Source organism: Pocillopora damicornis, chromosome 7, assembly GCF_964200805.1.
Source record: "Pocillopora damicornis chromosome 7, jaPocDami1.2, whole genome shotgun sequence".
Lineage (NCBI taxonomy): Eukaryota > Metazoa > Cnidaria > Anthozoa > Scleractinia > Pocilloporidae > Pocillopora > Pocillopora damicornis.
In genome coordinates this window covers 15,630,431-15,650,454 of record NC_142676.1, presented here as the reverse complement: position 1 = coordinate 15,650,454, position 20,024 = coordinate 15,630,431, and the positions used below count along the sequence as shown (strand labels likewise).

The 20,024-nt window shown below is 38.0% G+C and overlaps 3 protein-coding genes across 3 annotated transcripts; all 3 read left to right on the top strand.

Annotated features, from left to right (window-relative positions):
• The first annotated feature begins 223 nt into the window (after nt 1-223).
• Nucleotides 224-2,878, top strand: LOC149042800 (melanocyte-stimulating hormone receptor-like). Its single transcript, XM_089211068.1, has one exon. It carries the CDS (start codon nt 434-436, stop codon nt 1,382-1,384), a length of 951 nt encoding a protein of 316 aa, XP_089067194.1. The 5' UTR covers nt 224-433; the 3' UTR covers nt 1,385-2,878.
• Nucleotides 2,879-13,793: 10,915 nt separating this feature from the next.
• LOC113682471 (melanocyte-stimulating hormone receptor-like) lies at nt 13,794-16,262 on the top strand. The gene has a single exon (XM_027199639.2). It carries the CDS (start codon nt 14,070-14,072, stop codon nt 15,018-15,020), a length of 951 nt encoding a protein of 316 aa, XP_027055440.2. The 5' UTR covers nt 13,794-14,069; the 3' UTR covers nt 15,021-16,262.
• Nucleotides 16,263-17,097: 835 nt separating this feature from the next.
• On the top strand, nt 17,098-19,363 carry LOC113682461 (melanocyte-stimulating hormone receptor-like). The gene has a single exon (XM_027199632.2). The coding sequence runs from the start codon at nt 18,134-18,136 to the stop codon at nt 19,082-19,084; it is 951 nt and encodes a 316-aa protein (XP_027055433.2). The 5' UTR covers nt 17,098-18,133; the 3' UTR covers nt 19,085-19,363.
• Nucleotides 19,364-20,024: the final 661 nt, after the last annotated feature.

Genomic DNA, 20,024 nt, shown 5'->3' with positions numbered 1-20,024 from the left:
ACAAAAACTACTTGCAAGGTGAATGTCCACCCCAGATTTACATAAATTCCATTAGCTGTCTGCGATTTCAGCTTTCATTTCATGGTTTCAGCGTTTTAGAATATTTAGAATATTTCAGTTTTGTTGAATCAATTCCTTCAGTTTCTGTCACGGCCCCAAATTTAGACGAAAAAATTCGTATTTTCCTTTATCTTTGGCATTGACCAATACACTAATACGCAACCGCGGTTTTCTTTATGTGTATATATATATATATAGACTGGCAGACAATTCATTGTTAAGTTGAACCTAGTTGATGAGATTGTCAACGGCTAGTAAGCTGATAGAAGGAGAGGCCGTGATATTTATATTCATACTATAAACCTGAGGCAATCCTTGGAGATGCAAGCTTTCCTACAAGGTTAAATTAAACAAGGGCGTTGCAGTGGGAATAATGGCGCAAGCAAACCTATCTTATGATGCCGGAAAACAAACAGAAACGTTTGCACAATTGCGATGCGTGGAAGGAAGAATAGATGAGATACACACTCAAATAATAATGATCTCATCGATCAACATTTTTCTGTCCATTACTGCATTTCTTGGCAACACCCTGATCCTAGTTGCCCTTCATAAGGACTCTTCCCTTCATCCGCCATCCATACTTATGTATCGTTGTCTGGCAACAACTGATCTCTGTGTTGGTTTGATCTTAGAACCTGCCACCGTTATTTATTGGTTGTCCTTGGTTCACGAAGATTGGAATCTTTGTTTGTATGCGGCGACTACTTATTTTATAACAGGTTATACTCTGTCATCAGTCTCTCTCTTTACAAGTACCACAATAAGTGTGGACAGACTTCTCGCCCTACTGTTGGGGCTGAGATACAGACAAGTTGTGACTTTGAAACGAATATATTTGCTTCTTACCATATTTTGGACTTTTTCGATCCTTGCTGGCACATCGTACTTTATACATCCCCACATAGCTGTCTTGTGTAGCTACATCTGTATTCCACTTTGTCTGGTAACAGCAACGTTCTCGTACACAAAGATTTTCCACCGTCTCCATAACATCCCAAAGTGTGCTCCATCACAACAAGGTATCCAACAGCCAAGGCAACCAGCTCCTCTGAAGCTGACTCGATACAGAAAGGCAGTGTACAATGCACTTTGGGTGCAGTTGGCATTGGTCGTTTGTTATTTACCATACTTCATAGTCATAGCAGCTGTGGATAGAGGAAGGCCTCCATCTAACTCTACATTTGTTGTCTTTCAATGTGTTGAGACCTTAGTTTTCTTAAACTCCTCGTTGAACCCGTTTCTATACTCTTGGAGGATTGCTAAAGTGAGAAAAGCAGTAAAGGAGACAATCAGACAAGTACTTTGCTGTCCATGGAATTGAATGTTGTCTTTGAACAAGTCCTGAAACTGGTACCGTTAAAAAGGCAAGCTTTAAAGAGGACAAACTCTTAGTAAACAGAATAAGAAAGATGGTAAGTTTTGAGCTCAGTAAGGAAATAGAGAAAGATGTTTTTCGTCTCGTCACCAGCGTGGGACAAAGAAAAAATTCTGAGTCCCCATGAGGAGTCGAACCTTAGACCTTCGGATTCCGCGCTCCGATGCTCTATCACTAAGCCACAGAGACACTATGGTGAGCGAGGTCTATACAAAGTTCCTATAACACTCATCTTGCATAATGCTAGGATCAGCCATGTCGACGTGGATAGCGTCATGTTTGTAAATAGAATAAGAGAGGTGGTAAGTTTTGAGCTTGGTAAATAAATAGAGAAAGATGTTTTTCGTCTCGTCACAAGCGTGGTTCAAAGAAAAAATTCTGAGTCCCCATGAGTAATCGAACCTCAGACCTTCGGATTTTAACACTTAGCCACGGAGACTCTATGGTGAGCAAGGCCCATTACGAAGTTCGAAGACGAAAAATATCTATTAATTTTGGAAATCCTTATGATTTAATTTTTAAATATTTTCATTAATCTTTTACTTATGCTCGTGTTCCGGTCCAAAATAATGTAATTAGCAAATTCTTCAGCGCAAATGTAGAGCTTTTTAATACACAGGAAGATGTCACGTTCATTAGTCAATTGATTAGTCTGGCAGGCAATGCCTCTTTTCTAAAAGAGACCGTATTTAAGTAAACCAAACTTTTAATCTGTTTGTCATGACACTAATTCTGCTCAATTTACAACCATGCTACTAAGATAATTTGGTCGGTGTGGAGTTGCCTAAACTATTTTATAATCCGCATCATTTAAAACTCTCCAATGGAATAAACACGACCTGAAAAACGTGTTCTGGTGAATCAAACTATAGTATAGGTTGCCTGTATCGCTTTTGTTGAGTCACTGCCTTCATTTAGACTAAAATATTCGTATTTTATTTTTCTTTGGCATGACTCAACAAAACCGAAACAGCTCTGTTTCATCAATACCTTCAATTTCTGTCATAGCGTCAAAGACTAAAGTATTCGTACTAAAATGTGCGTCGTTTTCCATCCCCAAAGTATTTCTAGTAAACCGAAACCCTCCACTCTGTATAGGTAATACTGTAGCACGATTTCGAGTGCAAATTGGTGTAAATAAGTACGAGTAAATTTTTCAAGGACAACAAGATTACACGGGCCCTTAGGGCAGGTGCAATTTGCAGTCTTTGAAAAAATTTCACGTGGTGTATTTTATAGTCTTTGAAAACAATACACTGCTACGTTAATACGCAAGTGTTTGCTTCGTTAGTTTAGTAGATACCTCCTTATCAGGACAACCTTTTTAGACATTTTCATAGGAATTGTTCATACGTAAATTACATACAAATAATCTGAAGCGATCTTTGAAGAAACCAGTTTCTCTACAGATCAAAATAAATACGCTTTTTGCAATGGAAATAATAACACAGGTGACAGTTAAATGAATAGGTGAGTAGTTATCTTCTGAAAAGCGTGATGATGATTGAAAAGTGTTACGGGAAAATTTGCTAAATTTTTCCATGTGTTTGTTTGGAACATATTTATTCGTAAACTTTCACATTTAACCATTTCCAATTTATTCGAGTTCATTCAGGTTCTTTCATTTTAGTAAATCAAAATATGTATAAAAACCACAGTAGCTTTTGGAATAGATTTTGCTCGTTACTCGCTTTCACAATGCACTTGCATGTCGGTACTTTTGTTCATCATCATTAGTGAAATTTTAGGTAAATATAAGTGTTAAGAGAGTGTCTCTGTAAGAGCGGTCCGGTCGATTTTGCTTGAGACACAGATTTCGCTCGTTTCTCGTGTGTTGTAAGACATTCATGTACCTATACTAAAACCACAATCAGTTTGATCGGATCTCTTTATTTTTCAGAGTTTTACAGAAATTAAATTTCACTCGAGCGAAGGCTTGTCGTGACACTTTTCAAGACTTTAATTTCATACAACTTTGGAGGACAATTTACAAAAAACTACGGAACTCAGCAAAAAACAAATACCACAGCCATGTATATTAACTCTATCTTATCTATCGAGGTGACTTTCGTAAACATCTCGTGTCAATCAAGGAAACAGGGAGACTTGAATGACACCTTATCGGTTCGCTTAAATCACATACGCCAAAACCGATCAAATTCAAGGTAAATTTTTGAAAAAGTGAGGCGTTCTTAACTGATCCTACTAACATAGCTAGGAAGTAGGTGCCATAGAAAAGGTAACTACAGAAAAAACTTTGCGGCCCGACCTTTACGAGAACTTTATAACTCCGTGAACTTACCTAATTTTCGGCAATCTCCAAGTTTGGCCGCCATTTTGAGGGACTTGTTTACATGAAGCGTAACCGATATAAATCAAGCAGGTAGATCTAAAACCGTCAGAAATACATACGAAAGCAATTCAAATGAACTTTACTTTCAATTCAAGCGGCAAAATTTGAAATTGTTCGTTAAACTTACCATCCCCATGCGACCATTTATCCCAACAATTCAAACACTACAACTTTCTGAATTCCCCTCGTCGATTCCACGGCAAGAAATAACCTGTGCCACTCAAGCTTCGACTCGAATGTGAAGTACGAATCAAGTGACATAACCGCTTCATCTTCGCGGCAATATCACGCTGGTATTTTGATTTTCCGATCGACAAGAACGGTGTTCAGGAATCGATCGGTTTGTTTACCTCATATACGTGACCGCTGACCAGCCGCTAAGTGAAAACAGTATAGCGCGGGGTGGGGTGGGTGGCGGGCTTATCGTCATAAGATATTCGAACACATGCTCAAAAAGCTCTTGGACTATCAGTCTAAACAGCGAAGGCATGCTTCGTGGTACAGACAACTTTTATTGTATTCTCATAACTTTCTCCTTTAAATTAGAGCTGGTATTAATAGAGTTATCAAAATATTTTTAACCGGGTGCCCATATAACCTTTTTGCTTGTCATCAGTGGTATAAAATAAGGTGTCTTTTCCACCAGAACCTTTTATTTATGCCCCATTGCAAGGAATGAACACTATACTTAGAATGTTTGCTCTAAGTAGTTTTTTTTGTTCCCAAGAATGTATGCAAAGTGATAGAGATTTGATTCATTCCGCTGACACGTTCTTTTAAGTTATGGCGCGTGCAGGTTTGTTCTATCAAAAGTCGCGCATGCAACACACCGGAATTGAAAATTCGTCGTGAAATCGCACGAACCTTAGATTGAGTGTAGGCAACTTTGACTTCTGGCGAGATTAAGTGGATTGTTCAAAGGACCCCCTGAGATTTTTTCAGGACTATAACTGAGATTTGTTAATAACTATGATGATCGTCATCATTAGCGGACGGTGTTTTTTGCCCATTGTTGTCATCATTATCGTTATCACGCCGGAAGAAGTATAAAGCCGGCATGTCGCCTTACCTAGCTACACAGAAAATTGTTCTCTCTTTTGCTCCCCTTAGATCCTGGAAACTGTTGCTATTAAGACGATCAACAAGAAAGCCTTTATAATTATTGAAACTTTTCATTAACAGAATGTAAGAAAAAAATCGGTGAGGAGAGTTTTTCGGGTATCTTATAATCTGAACGATAGTTTTAAATAAAACAAATAACACTTAATTCAATTTACCTTAGTTGTCTCGTGTTTAATAGTGGCGTTTCTGGGGACCGTAGATTCTTCTCTGATTCTTCTTGTCTCAGCCAAGACTCATTATCATCAACTTTTTTCTTGTGCTTCTTATGGCATGGGACACAGAGAGCTGAGGTAAGCGATTGCAAATTTCTCAGTTAAAGTAAAGCCCACTAGCATCCATCAGAAATTAAAAACCGACATGCACGGTTTACTTTTATTATTCTCAATCAAATAAGGGGTCTTTTAGTCTGCAAATTTAATCATATCGGTTAATGAGAATCATACAAACTGAGGAAAACTGACCGCAAATAATTGTGAACCGTACGCATGAGTAGGTATATTGCGTTGTCAGGTGATTTGATCTTCCACAAAAACATTATTGATTATCAACCGAGCAACATTGTACATATTTCCATCTGTAATTAAAAGCACTTACACATTGATCTATTTTTTTTCAACGTGATGTGTACTTAAGTACCCTTCATCTAATAAAGAATTTCTTCTCTTTTCGAGCAGATATGTCACGCGACAAAAATAGATAACAGAAAATATTACTGAAGACTACCTGATTCCACTGGAATAATAACTCCAAACAGCTTTTGAATGTCCTGAGACATATGCAAGGTAATTACATCTCTGCCTTGGATACGCTTCCTGATACCATCATGATCAGGATACTGACATGTTACATTTGCACTTCTCTAAAACTTCCCCAGAGTGTGGCGATGCCTATGGCAAATCCACATTTTTTTGTTTATCCTCCTGAGCGAGGTGAAATAGGCCAATCTTTGCAAAGATTAGCTCATTTTCACTTAAAAACCTCTTTAGACAGGTGGCAGCTTATCAAATGATGTTTTACTTCGTCATTGCATTCAGACAGTCGTACCAAACCACTTAAGCCACACGCTGAACCAAAGTTTTTTCCATCTTTGCTATTCAAAAAGGAGTCCCGAGACATAATGAACGTCTCGCTAATGAACGACTTCTTCCTGTACTTGTAATTGTTTCCAACGCGATACAAGTTCGGGAGATCTAAAGGAACTCACTATAACTTTGTATATTCGATACGATTTCAATTTCCGCGTCAAAGGAGAAGCCTATTGTAATTCGTGAGTGGTCAGTGGTTACGCTCGTGAGGTAAAGAATGGGTTTGTGACTTTCTCACTCAATTGAAAGACTCGCGTCACTCTTATGAAATGGTTGAACGGAATACAGACTTCGAGCAGTCTCTTACTTTTCTTAAAGATAGTGAGGCCACGCGTAACCTGTGAGCATGGAGAAGCCGCTCCACGCGAGACTCGTATCTCGCGTCTTTGCCGCTCCACGCCCTCAGAGTTGGGCAAAGACAAGACACGTTATTTCCGGTGCGATACAATAGGTTCAATGGTTATCTCGATTATCTAAACACATTTATTTACGTGGTAAAGATTTGTTTTTAAATCTATGAACTGATGCTAGTACTATTTGGAACGAAATGTATTTGAAATAAAAAAGAATACTGAGTAAAATAAAAGTTGTCTGCAACACGAAGCATGCCTTCGCATTAAGACTGAGAATCCTAATGTTTATCATGATGCTTTAATGCATATGTTCGAATGTTCCCAAAAATCTTTTGATAATCTGCCCTGTTTTCACTCAGCAGCTGGTCAGCGGTCACGTTTATGAGGTAAACAAACCGATCGATTCTTGATCACCGTTCTTGTCGATCGGAAAATCAAAATACCAGCGTGATATTGCCGCGAAGATGAAGCGGTTATGTCACTTGATTCGTACTTCACATTCGAGTCGAAGCTTGAGTGGCACAGGTTATTTCTTGTCGTGGAATCGACGAGGGGAATTCAGAAAGTTGTAGTGTTTGAATTGTTGGGATAAATGGTCGCATGGGGATGGTAAGTTTAACGAACAATTTCAAATTTTGCCGCTTGAATTGAAAGTAAAGTTCATTTAAATTGCTTTCGTATGTATTTCTGACGGTTTTAGATCTACCTGCTTGATTTATATCGGTTACGCTTCATGTAAACAAGTCCCTCAAAATGGCGGCCAAACTTGGAGATTGCCGAAAATTAGGTAAGTTCACGGAGTTATAAAGTTCTCGTAAAGGTCGGGCCGCAAAGTTTTTTTCTGTAGTTACCTTTTCTATGGCACCTACTTCCTAGCTATGTTAGTAGGATCAGTTAAGAACGCCTCACTTTTTCAAAAATTTACCTTGAATTTGATCGGTTTTGGCGTGGGTGATTTAGGCGAACCGATAAGGTGTCATTCAAGTCTCCCTGTTTCCTTGATTGACACGTGATGTTTACGAAAGTCACCTCGATAGATAAGATAGAGTTAATATACATGGCTGTGGTATTTGTTTTTTGCTGAGTTCCGTAGTTTTTTGTAAATTGTCCTCCAAAGTTGTATGAAATTAAAGTCTTGAAAAGTGTCACGACAAGCCTTCGCTCGAGTGAAATTTAATTTCCGTAAAACTCTGAAAAATAAAGAGATCCGATCAAACTGATTGTGGTTTTAGTATAGGTACATGAATGTCTTACAACACACGAGAAACGAGCGAAATCTGTGTCTCAAGCAAAATCGACCGGACCGCTCTTACAGAGACACTCTCTTAATGGTCTTTCTGGAAAAATTGGTTTTCATGGTAGTTAGCAGCGGAGTTTATACCCGTAACTTTAATTCCCTTTCATACGATAATTTCCCACACCAACCTTGCATAGATAAGCAGGAACTTCTAATTGCTTTTCCATTTTATTTCCTAAGCTGCGCCACTGTAATTGAGATAGGTATATTTTAAATACCAGAGCTGTAAATTCGCACCTAATGTTTCACTCTAGATTCATTAATTACGCGTGAAAATGTAACAGTCGTTAATAAGCTATAATTGAACAATCACAAAACGAAACTATCACTAATTTATCGTTCCTGAGACACAACGAACGCAACCATCGGGTAAATATTTCCTTTCTATGGAATTTTAATTTAGTAGAATCCTTACTCATCATAATTGCTGTGTATTTTTGCTGCAGATTTCGAACGCACATGTGTATTAACAGATATTAAAGAACACAGTTTGAAACCGTTGGTAACAGCAAAACATTTGTTGTTTACAACTGAAGAAATGTAAAATGGTTTCCGTGTTTACATAGCCTGATGTTATTACGATCGAGAAGCCAAAAGATGGATTGCAGAATACCCATGGATCAGAGATCTAAAGATTTACCGGATAACAAAAAGGCTGCTTTTGCCACATTAATGTCAACTGAAAGAAGACTTGCAAAAAATTCAGAACACGCAAAAGTTTATAAAGAACAAATACAATACATGGTAAATCGAGGAGTGGCAAGGAAACTAACCAAGGCAGAACTAAGAAACTACAAAGGTCCAATACACTATATTTAACATCACGAAGTACTAAAGCCAGATTCGAAGTCCACCCCTGTCAGGATTGTGTTCAACAGCAGTGCAAAATATATGGGTCATGTACTGAATGAGTATTGGGCGAAAAGACCAGACCTATTCAACAACATATTAGCAGTCCTCTCAATATTTAGAGACTTGTACGAAGTTGCATTTATCGTAGATATTAAAAAGATGTAACTCACAATTGCAACCAACGTGTTAGATCAGCACACGCATCGTTTCCTGTGGCGCGACATGGAAACTACACGAGAACCAGATATCTACATAATACAGAGAGTTTCGTTCGGCGACAAACAATCAGGCGCGATAGAAACTGTCGCATTACGAAAGACCGCAGGAATGGGAAAAGATCAATTTTCGGAAGCTTCTCAAGTGATACTCAATAATACATATATGGATGATATAATTGCAAGCGTCAACAATCAAAAAAAGGCAAAGCAAATTACAGATGATATAGAGAAGTTATTGGACAAAGGAGGATTCAAATTAAAGGAGTGGACCTACTCAGAAGATCGATCGAGCATACATGAACCAAAGATACCAATGGAACCATCTACTGCTACAGAAAAGGTTCTTGGCGTTGTATGGGATCCTATAAAAGACAATTTTCACTTTAAAGTCAAATTAAGTTTTTCCCCAAAGAAAAACACATCACGCACTCACATGGACGCGAATCCTACAGATGTTCAACCCATCTGTAGCGTGGAAAAACCCTTTGACTTTACACTTTGGTTTTAAGTCATTTCAAAGGAATTTCGTGTTAAATTCGTTTACTTTATGGATTTTTTTTACACTTGGGGAGCGAGTCTTATCTCAACAAAAAGTTCCGTTTGGCGATGAACGCGAAAAGTACGAGTCGAATTGTTCGCAATAAAATACCTTGAGCTGCACATGCGTAGTAATGAAAGCACGTGAGACTGCACCATTTTTTGACCTTCCAAGACGGTGTACTCAAACAAGAATTTTTCAAAACTGCGCTTTAGAATTTGATAAAATTTGCAAGAATTCCTATTTTAAACGCACTTCAAATAACGGAAACTCTAAAACGAAAATCTCACAAAGGAAATCTGAGAAACAGTAAGTATTCATAGGGCAGCTTTATTCTTATTTTTTCCAAGAAAAATGTTTGTTAAAATCTGGTCAAGTTGAAGCAAAACAATAGTAGTTATTTTAATGAAAGCTTCGTGCAACCTCATAGGAAAATCTAATGACCGGATTTTCCGTAAGCCTCTTAAAAGTGGAATTTTAGAGTTCTTTTCAGTCATCCGTGTTGCCATGGAAACAGATAAAGGCGCCAATATTAGTCGTTAATATAAATCCTTAATCACCATACTTTCCCTTTGTCAAATTTCAGATTTCAAGCGGCGATATTTCTCACATAATGTCTTAATGAATGATATATACCCAAAGCCTTCCAAAACTTTGATCACCTTTCTTAAACTGATGCCAGAAGAACTGTTAATATGTAAATTTATACCAAAAGCCTGAAGTGATCCTCGGAGAGAAACACTACCCAACATGTTGAAAATATAAGGCATAGTGGCGGCAGTAAATCTTTCTGATGATGCTCGAAAACGAATGGAAACTTGGAAACAACTGCAATGCGTGGCAGGATAGGCAGATGAAATACACGGGCCATTAATTTTTTTTTGCAATCAACACTTTCCTGTCCATTGCTGCTTTTCTTGGTAACATCCTTATCCTGGTTGTTCTTCATAAGGACTCTTCCCTTCATCCACCATCCAAATTTCTGTATCGTTGTCTGGCAACAACTGATCTCTGTGTTGATCTAGCTTCAGAGCCTTCCGGCGTTATGTATTGGCTGTCCTTGCTTCTAGAAGATTGGAATCTTTGTCAAGCTGGGTTTATTACTTCTTTTGTGGCAGGTTATATTCTTTCATCAGCCTCTTAACAATGACTGCAATAAGTGTGGACAGACTTCTCGCCCTGTTGTTAGGTTTGAGAGACAGACAAGTTGTGAGTTTGAAACGAACATATTTACTGCTTAGCACATTTTGGATTGTTTCGATCCTCGCTGGTATATCGTACTTTGTAAATTACCGCATAGCCATATGGTATAGTTATATCGCTATTCTACTCTGTCTGGTAACAGGAACGTTCTCGAAGTGAACCAGTTTCATTCAACATGGCTCGATACAGAAAGGCGGTGAACAGTGCACTGTGGCTGCAGTTGACATTGGTCGTTTGCTATCTACCGTACGGCATGACGGTAACAGTTCGACCTAGAAGTAAACTTTCTTTCTTTCTTCTTCAGTCGATAGTTTTTGCCAAATTTGAGCGTTTCAAGCTCTAATTAAAGTTGAAACAATAGAGACAAATTTGGTTAAAGGAAAACAATAAACCGCAAGTAAACAAAATAGCTGGATGGCGTTTGAATTAGAGCACAGGGCTCGATGTTGTTGTCTTCTGATGTTGCCGCTTTTTTCGTGGTGCGGTCTAATAATGTTAAGAAAGAATGTAAAGTTAAGCTCTCACATTGAAAATAAATTTCACCCGTTAAAATTCTACAACTGACATTTGTCTCGCTATACTATTCCGTCCAAATGTTTACCTCGCAGGACCTTTTAATACACAGGAAGATGTAAGGTTGATTATTAATTAGTCTGGCAGTTGCCTCATAAAATGCTGCTATGTCTAAAAGAGATCGTAGTTAGGTAAGAAAAACGGATCAATATCAGTATCTGGGCCGAAGGCGCTATGAAACAGAGCCATTTAAATTTACAACTTTCTAGATATTTTTCTTGTCAACAGTTTTCCTCAATTTAAGTAGTAAAGTTATAAATTTTCGCCTAACCTATATTGCCACTTCGAAAAAGTGTCTGTAACCAAAAATATAATTTGGTCGGTATAGAGGTGTTTGACAACTTGACAGTAAGCATGGTTCAAAACACCCCTATGAAATAAATATGACTCGAAAACGTGTTCAGGTGACATATTTTCATAACGAAGCTAGAATATTGCTGAAAGCCTCATTTCTATGTAAATGTGCGATATGCATGATATGCGATTTCTGTCATTTGAATTATTTGCAGGCAGGTTAGGGAGGAAATCAAAGGAATGGATATACGTCATATTTAAAGAAACACATTACAATTAAATGAAGCAAAATTATATAACCAATATGTTAATGCTTCTGAATTCAGCTATAATAGGAATTACTTAATTATAACATGCGGTCATAAAAGCAATTCTATTCTCGTCTTCCCCCTTGAAGGGTGCCTTGCGTATCAAATATGTCAAGTTCAGTACCTCAAGTAATAAGTGGCTTTTGAGCAGCAAATAATCAACTGATTATGCCAAATTATCGAGTCAACATTTAATGAGACATGGTTGAATCGTATGGAAAGTTTAAAAAGTGCTTTATTTGCAGTGAATAAATAGAGAATAATACATGGGCGCGCGTAGATATGGAATTTCTCTTTGAATGTTGAACTCAAAGCTCACAAGTGAGCGCATCGAAGAGTCAGCGTTGGCGCTGACTCTTAAGATGGAAAAATGCGTTGAATCATGATTACAAAAGCAACAATGGTCGTAATTTTCAATTTACAAAATTCTCATTTATTGACTTTGTCCTTACCGACAGAAGAAGTCTTTCAGGTAAACGGCCAAAATCGGCCAGTGGCAAATCATCCAGTTGTCGATTTTCATTCCAAGCCGAGAGAAATACTAACACCAAAGGCACCGAATACGCAACTTTCGGTTTTTCTTTTCGTATATTGGTTTTTCTTTTCCTTCTGGGAAAGTTTGAACCTGATTGTCTGTCAGCGATACGGATTTTTTAGTGTTTTAGCCGCCATAATTCGAGAAAGCTCCTACAACAACTTGTATTGAGAATAGTGAAGGGTTTGCCGTTCATTCATAAACCTGACCGAATGGCGCCAAAGGCAAGTGACGTGTAAGCAGCTGATTGGCTATATCAACACACCGGAAAAAATACGATATTTTTTTCACGTGTGTTGTTACGGCTTTTCTCAGGGCCAAAAATCCTTGTATAACACCACATTTTATGTGATAAACGGAATTAACGTTCTTCATTACTTATAAAATTTCAAGGTCGTGATTCAATGAATTCAAAAGAAAATATTCAAGGTTGCCTTTCTTTGTTCTCTTAGGTGTTCCTCTCGCCGTGTTCTACCTATTTCACTATGCTTTCTAACTCTCTTTCACGTTTTGTTTTTACACGCTCTACCCTTTCTACTTCTTGCCCTCTTTGGTCGTTCTGTCTCCTTCTTTCCAGCCTATTTTCACTTAAAACCCTTTCTCCACAAACTTGAATCGCAATAATATCCTCAAAATACTGCCGATGTTTCTTGGCGCACACAAATGGGGTATCCAAGTTCCGTACGCAATTGCGCCTGCGCATTACCTCCTCCCTCACTCTTCGAATTCCGTAATGGCTAAAATAGTGACCGCAATGCAGTTGCTGCGCATGTTAAAAGTAGCTCATTGTACAGTTGGTCTTTTGGGCGTAATTCCAATTTTTTTCGGCGTAGTGGGTTACTACTATTTCTTATATTTATGGAGCTCGTGAAGCGTAGCGAGTTGGTGAGATCGCTACAAAAATAGTTTAGTTGGTGTGAGGTGTCCTGAGAACTTGACGATACGCATCGTTCAAAACTCCTTATGGAATGAAAACGACTTAACCGAGTGTTCAGGTGACTTATTTTAACCACTAGACTAGAATATTAATGAAGATGTATTTTCTACCGGCAACGTGCGTCATGCACGAAATGCGAAAAATTGCATGAAAATGAATTATATCTGAATTTATACCATAATCTAGTCACAAATTACGCTTTAATTGGTCAAAAAACATATCGACTATTATCCCGGTAAACCCGTAGAAAACTTAAATATTTTCCTGCCTTGAGAAGTGGCGCCACACGGGACGAATTAATTTATTGAAGGTCTTTGATTGGAGGTAACGAAAGGACGCTTTGAACGCCGAAAACAACAAGAATTTTTTTTTCCTAACATTCCTCAAATTTGCCATTTCAAGCTTTATGTTTCTCTGAGCGGTAAGATTGAAAAAAATTCAGAAATTCCCGACTAGATTTGCCCACACTGCTCGCTGAAAAGGGATAGAAAACTTTTCATGTTTTTCGCTTTTCACTCAGAAATTCATTAAAATTTTTTCTGCATGAGAACAAAAACCACTTGCGGATGTCCAGCCCATTCCGTTTGCTGTCTGCAAATTCAGCTTTCATCTGATGGTTTCAGCGTTTTAGAATATTTAGAATATTTCAGTTTTGTTGAATCAATTCCTTCAGTTTCTGTCGCGGCGCCAAATTTACACTAAAAAATTCGTATTTTCCTTTACCTTTGGCATTGACCAATACACTAATACGTAACCGCGGTTTTCTTTATATGTATATATATATACAGACTGGCAGACAATTCACTGTCAAGTTAGACCTAGTTGGTGAGATCGTGAACGGCTAGTAAGCTGATAGAAGGAGAGGCCGTGATATTTATATTCATACTATAAACCTGAGGCAATCCTTGGAGATGCAAGCTTTCCTACAAGGTTAAATTAAACAAGGGCGTTGCAGTGGGAATAATGGCGCAAGCAAACCTATCTTATGATGCTGGAAAACAAACAGAAACGTATGCACAATTGCGATGCGTGGAAGGAAGAATAGATGAGATACACACTCAAATAATAATAATCTCATCGATCAACATTTTTCTGTCCATTACTGCATTTCTTGGCAACACCCTGATCCTAGTTGCCCTTCATAAGGACTCTTCCCTTCATCCGCCATCCATACTTATGTATCGTTGTCTGGCAACAACTGATCTCTGTGTTGGTTTGATCTTAGAACCTGCCGCCGTTATTTATTGGTTGTCCTTGGTTCACAAAGATTGGAATCTTTGTTTGTATGCGGTGACTACTTATTTTATAACGGCTTATTCCTTGTCATCAGTCTCTCTCTTCACAATTACCACAATAAGTGTGGACAGACTTCTCGCCCTGCTGTTGGGGCTGAGATACAGACAATTTGTGACTTTCAAGCGAATATATTTGCTTCTTATCGTATTTTGGATTGTTTCGATCCTTGTTAGCACATCGCACTTTATAAATCCCCACATAGCTGTCTTGTGTAGCTACATCTGTATTCCACTTTGTCTGGTAACAGCAACGTTCTCGTACACAAAGATTTTCCACCGTCTCCACAACATCCCAAAGTGTACTCTATCACAACAAGGTATCCAACAGCCAAGGCAACCAGCTCCTCTGAAGCTGACTCGATACAGAAAGGCAGTGTACAATGCACTTTGGGTGCAGTTGGCATTGGTCGTTTGTTATTTACCATACATCATAGTCATAGCAGCTGTGGATAGAGGAAGGCCTCTATCTAACTCTACATTTGTTGTCTTTCAATGTGTTGAGACCTTAGTTTTCTTAAACTCCTCGTTGAACCCGTTTCTTTATTGTTGGAGGATTGCTAAAGTGAGAAAAGCAGTAAAGGAGACAATCAGACAAGCACTTTGCTGTCCATGGAATTGAATGTTGTCTTTGAACAAGTCCTGAAACTGGTGCCGTTAAAAAGGCAAGCTTTAAAGAGGACAAACTCTTAGTTAGTAAATAGAAAAAGAAAGATGGTAAGTTTTGAGCTCGGTAAAGAAATAGAGAAAGATATTTTTCGTCTTGTCACCAGCGTGGGACAAAGAAAAAATTCTGAGGTCCCATGAGGAATCGAACCTCAGACCTTCGGATTCCGCGCTCCGATGCTCTATCACTAAGCCACAGAGACACTACGGTGAGCTAGGTCTATACAAAGTTACTCATCGGATTTTAACACTTAGCCACGGAGACTCTATGGTGAGCAAGGCCCATTACGAAGTTCGAAGACGAAAAATATCTATTGAATTTTGGAAATCCTTATGATTTAATTTTTAAATGTTTTCATTAATCTGTTATTTATGCTCGTGTTCCGGTCCAAAATAATATAATAAGCAAATTCTTCAGCGCAAATGTAGAGCTTTTTAATACACAGGAAGATGTAACGTTCATTAGTCAATTGATTAGTCTGGCAGGTAATGCCTCTTTTCTAAAAGAGACCGTATTTAAGTAAGCCAAACTTTTAACCTATTTGTCATGTCATTAATTCTGCTCAATTTACAACCATGCTACTAAGATAATTTGGTCGGTGTGGAGTTGCCTATTTTATAATCCGCATCATTTAAAACTCTCCTATGGAATAAACACGACCTGAAAAACGTGTTCTGGTGAATCAAACTATAGAATAGGTTACTTGTATCACTTAATTTTGTTTTAAATATTTCAGTTTTGTTGAATCACTACCTTCATTTAGACTAAAATATTCGTATTTTATTTTTCTTTGGCATGACTCAACAAAACCGAAACAGCTCTGTTTCATCAATAACTTTAATTTCTGTCACAGGGTCAGACTAAAATAGTCGTACTAAAATATGCGTCGTTTTCCAGCCCAAAGTATTTCTAGCAAACCGAAACCCTCCACTCTATATAAGTAATTTTATCTATGTAATGATAATTTGAAAAAAATTCACGTGGTGTATTTTATAGTCTTTGAAAACAACACACTGCTACGTTAATAAGCAAGTGTTTGCTTTGTTAGTTTAGTAGATATCTCATTATCAGGACAACCTGTTAAGATATTATCATTGGAATGGTTCATATGTAAATTACTTAAAAATAATCTGAGGCGATCTTTGAAGAAACCAGCTTCTCTGCAGATTAAAATAAATACGCTTTTTGCAATGGAAATAATAACACAGGTGACAGTTGGTAACAGTTATTTTCTTAAAAGCGTGATGATGATTGAAAAGACCAGAAAAACTCCAAACAATGAATTCACTAGATCAGCATTTGCAGAATTTTCAGATGGCGCAAATCTCGGATGAGAAACCCTTGAGAGTGCAATTGATATCGTTCTGATCTGTTCTTTATCCAACAGACGCATCAAGATTTTTTTTGGTTTCGTGAGTTATAGTGGGGGAGGGGGGGGGGGGGGCAGGGGACTTTGGGAGTGATCAGCCGTCGCCGACAGAGTATAAAGGAAGGACTTAAGAAAATTCCCTGCCAATTTACTGCCAATAAGGGGATCAGGTAAATTTTATCGTGACAAGATCCTTCGCCCACCCCTCTCCCCCACCTCCCTCAAAGCTGGTTCTTGGAAAATAATGTTAAACAGGTGCTAAAATTTCGAATTTCAACATTTACTAAATAATTAATTCACAATTCTAACAATTTTTTTTTGAAATGTTCACAAAATTTAGGGTTCAACGAAGGAATCTGGCCACTTTGAGCGCTATTGTCGTTTATAGGAGGCTGGTAGTCTCGTACCCAGACCTTCCACGGCCAAGCGGTTAAAGTCGGAGTTACATGTGTACACGATAGGATCGGAATATCTTTTAAGCAATAGAAGACTTTATCTACGGGGAGTTGGGATAATTCGAGAAAGTTTTGCAAACCCAAGAAGCTGTCGAGCCTTTGCATTACTTTCGAGAATTTTCTTATCTTTCCGAGTGCATGGGAAAATTCATCTTTACTTTTATAAGTATTTCTCAGAAAGCACAGAGAGCGAGACATCGCAATCGAGGTTATATCATTTTAATCTAAACACACTAATCGACCGATGAGAGTGCGCACTATCTCAAAAATTAAAAATATAAATGTATATTGAGCGCATGGGAATTTGAGGCGTTAATCAGTAACTTTTTATATATGCAAACTTACGATCTCTTGTTAAATGACGAGGGAAAAAGAAAAAGTGGAAACCAACGTAATCTTTCAAATTACCATTAATTTCAGGAGATGTTAATTCCCTTAATTGGTTTATCACAGAAGCCTTATTACACGTTCAGAAATACAAAACAAGGTAAGCTTCGTCAAAAGATCCACTTTCGCGATGGATGAATTTTGACGTAGATGTACTTCTTGATCTTATCAATGGCTCACAGTCTCTCTCAGAACAATAAACTATTGAGAGATTTTTTTCTCAGTCAATAAAGAAAGTGTTACAACGCGCGTATACAGCTGTTTTGAAACCATTTGCGAAAAAACACTGGTACGGAAAATTACTTTTTCAAAGAAAATATTTCAAAAAACTAATGTCTTTAAGGTTCTGCGGCTTTTTAAACTAAGCTTTCCATAGGTTTAGGTAATGGACGTCTCATTGTATCGTTAAGTGGTCTTGAGTAGTAAAGAGGAGTTTCTTCGGGATAACAAAGACTGGCACATTTAAAAAGTCGATTGAGTGAAGGGATGAATAATTAGATTATTGCTTGTGTGAATGATAGGTGGATCGATGAATATTTACTTACAAAAGATTGCAATAACGTGTCAAAGAAAGTGAGAAAAGGCCGAGATATGAATAATGTCCTATTAAAAAGTTATATTTCGGTGACAAAGTATACCCCAGTTATGACAGCCAAAAAGCAGTAAGTGAACCAAAAGAAAATCCTATGGGCGGTCTTACAGACAATTTAATAAGAAGACATGTTTCATATTGATAGGCAGCTGTTTAGCCTTTATCGGAAAGACTTTAAAATGCAAATCTACTCCACAAACTTAAAGCTATCCTCGAATACATTTACGAGCCACCTGAAATAAATGCTCCTTTAGCGGTGTGAATAATGGCACAAGAAAGCTTATCTAAATATGCTGAAAAGCAAAATGTAACCGAAACACTTGCACGAGTGCGATGCAAAGCAGGGAAAAATGACGACATACACAAGCAGTTGATATCAATCGCAACGGCTAATATTTTCCTCTGCTCTATGGCATTTCTCGGGAATGCTATCATCCTGGTCGCCTTACGGAAGGAATCTTCCCTTCATCCGCCGTCCAAATTGCTGTATCGTTGTCTTGCAACAACTGATCTTTGTGTTGGTTTGATTTCGGAGCCTTCTTCTGTTGCGTATTGGCTGTCTTTTGTTAGTGAAGATTGGAATCTCTGCAAGCTTGGGCTTGGCGCATATTTTATAGCAGGCCATACCCTTTGCTCAGTCTCTCTGTTAACAATGACCGCAATAAGTGTGGACAGACTCCTCGCCTTGGTGCTTGGGCTCAGATACAAACAGATTGTAACTTTGAAGCGAACTTGTGGCGTTATAGCCATCTTCTGGATATTATCGATGGCCGCTGGAGTAGCGTACTTTGTGGATTACCGTATATCCGTGTCCTATGGCTATACTCTTATACCACTGTGTCTAATAACAGCAACTTTCTCATACACAAAAATATTTCACCGTCTCCATCGAAGCCGCAATGAAGTACAAATTCTTGTTCCACAACAGCCAGGCCAACCACTTCCACTGAACATGGCACTTTACAGAAAGGCCGTGTATAGTGCACTTTGGGTTCAGGTTTCATTCGTCTGTTGCTCTCTGCCATATAGCATAGTAGCAGTAGTAGTGCCTTACGACAGACTATCTTCGAATGACTTTATACTCTTGTCATGTGCAGAGAGCTTAGTTTATCTTAATTCGTCCCTTAACCCGTTACTTTACTGTTGGAAGATTAATGAGGTGAGGCAAGCAGTAAAGGAGACACTCAGACAAACACTTCGCTGTCTTTGGGTTTAGTCTCTAGACAGGATACGAAAGTTGTCTCTGTAAAAACCAAATATGAAATATTAGGCCATTAGCTGGTTAAAAATATTATTTGTCGTCGATTTCGATCAGTACTGAGCCTAATTGAATCCAAATGACCTCCAGGAAGGATTATAAAGAACAGGGAATCACCATAACGGAAGAGAAGATTGTTCTATGTTCTCTGTTATATGAAAGAACCGAGTTTGATATACTTAGAACAACATTTTGTCCTTTAAATAACGAGGATGTTAATTAAATCATGGAAGCCAACCCTTATATTTGCACCAAATTTCGTTCCTCCGCGCCAAAATTTTAATGAAGGTTATTGTATTTTTAATTCCGCTCGCCATTCGCCTGCGCATCCAAACTGTAAAGTACATAATTGTAGGTCCTTTTCCCCTTTTCCTTTGCATCGCAGTGTGTAATTTTTTTTTCCTTTTACATAAAACTAATAATCGTATGTTAGCTTTAGTGCAATTTAGTTTTGTTTGTATTCTAGAAACCGAGTAAATTACAGGTTGAGTACCTGCCACACTTAAATTAATAACCAGTGCGTTTTCTGTAACTACCAAATTAAAAGAAAAGACATTTTGGGTGCAGAATTGTTCGGAGGGAAATATTTTTGTCATTCTTCTCACGAAAACACGAAAAGTAATTTTTCTTTCAAACAAAAAGGGCAAAAACAGGTGTATTACATAAAGAGGTTACCAAGCCGAGTTACTGGCATTCGGTTCTTAACATCAAACATATTAAAGGGTTTTTTTAAATTCAGTAAAATTCTTATCAAATTGTCCGACCAGCTCTTCGAACAAGAGGTTCTGAGTTCGAGCAATGTCAAATCTTATAGCCTTATAGACTTGCAGCCGAGATCTACCATAGATGTTTTCATTAGTTGTGAAAACAAAGCTTAGAAAACAAATTACAATTGAAT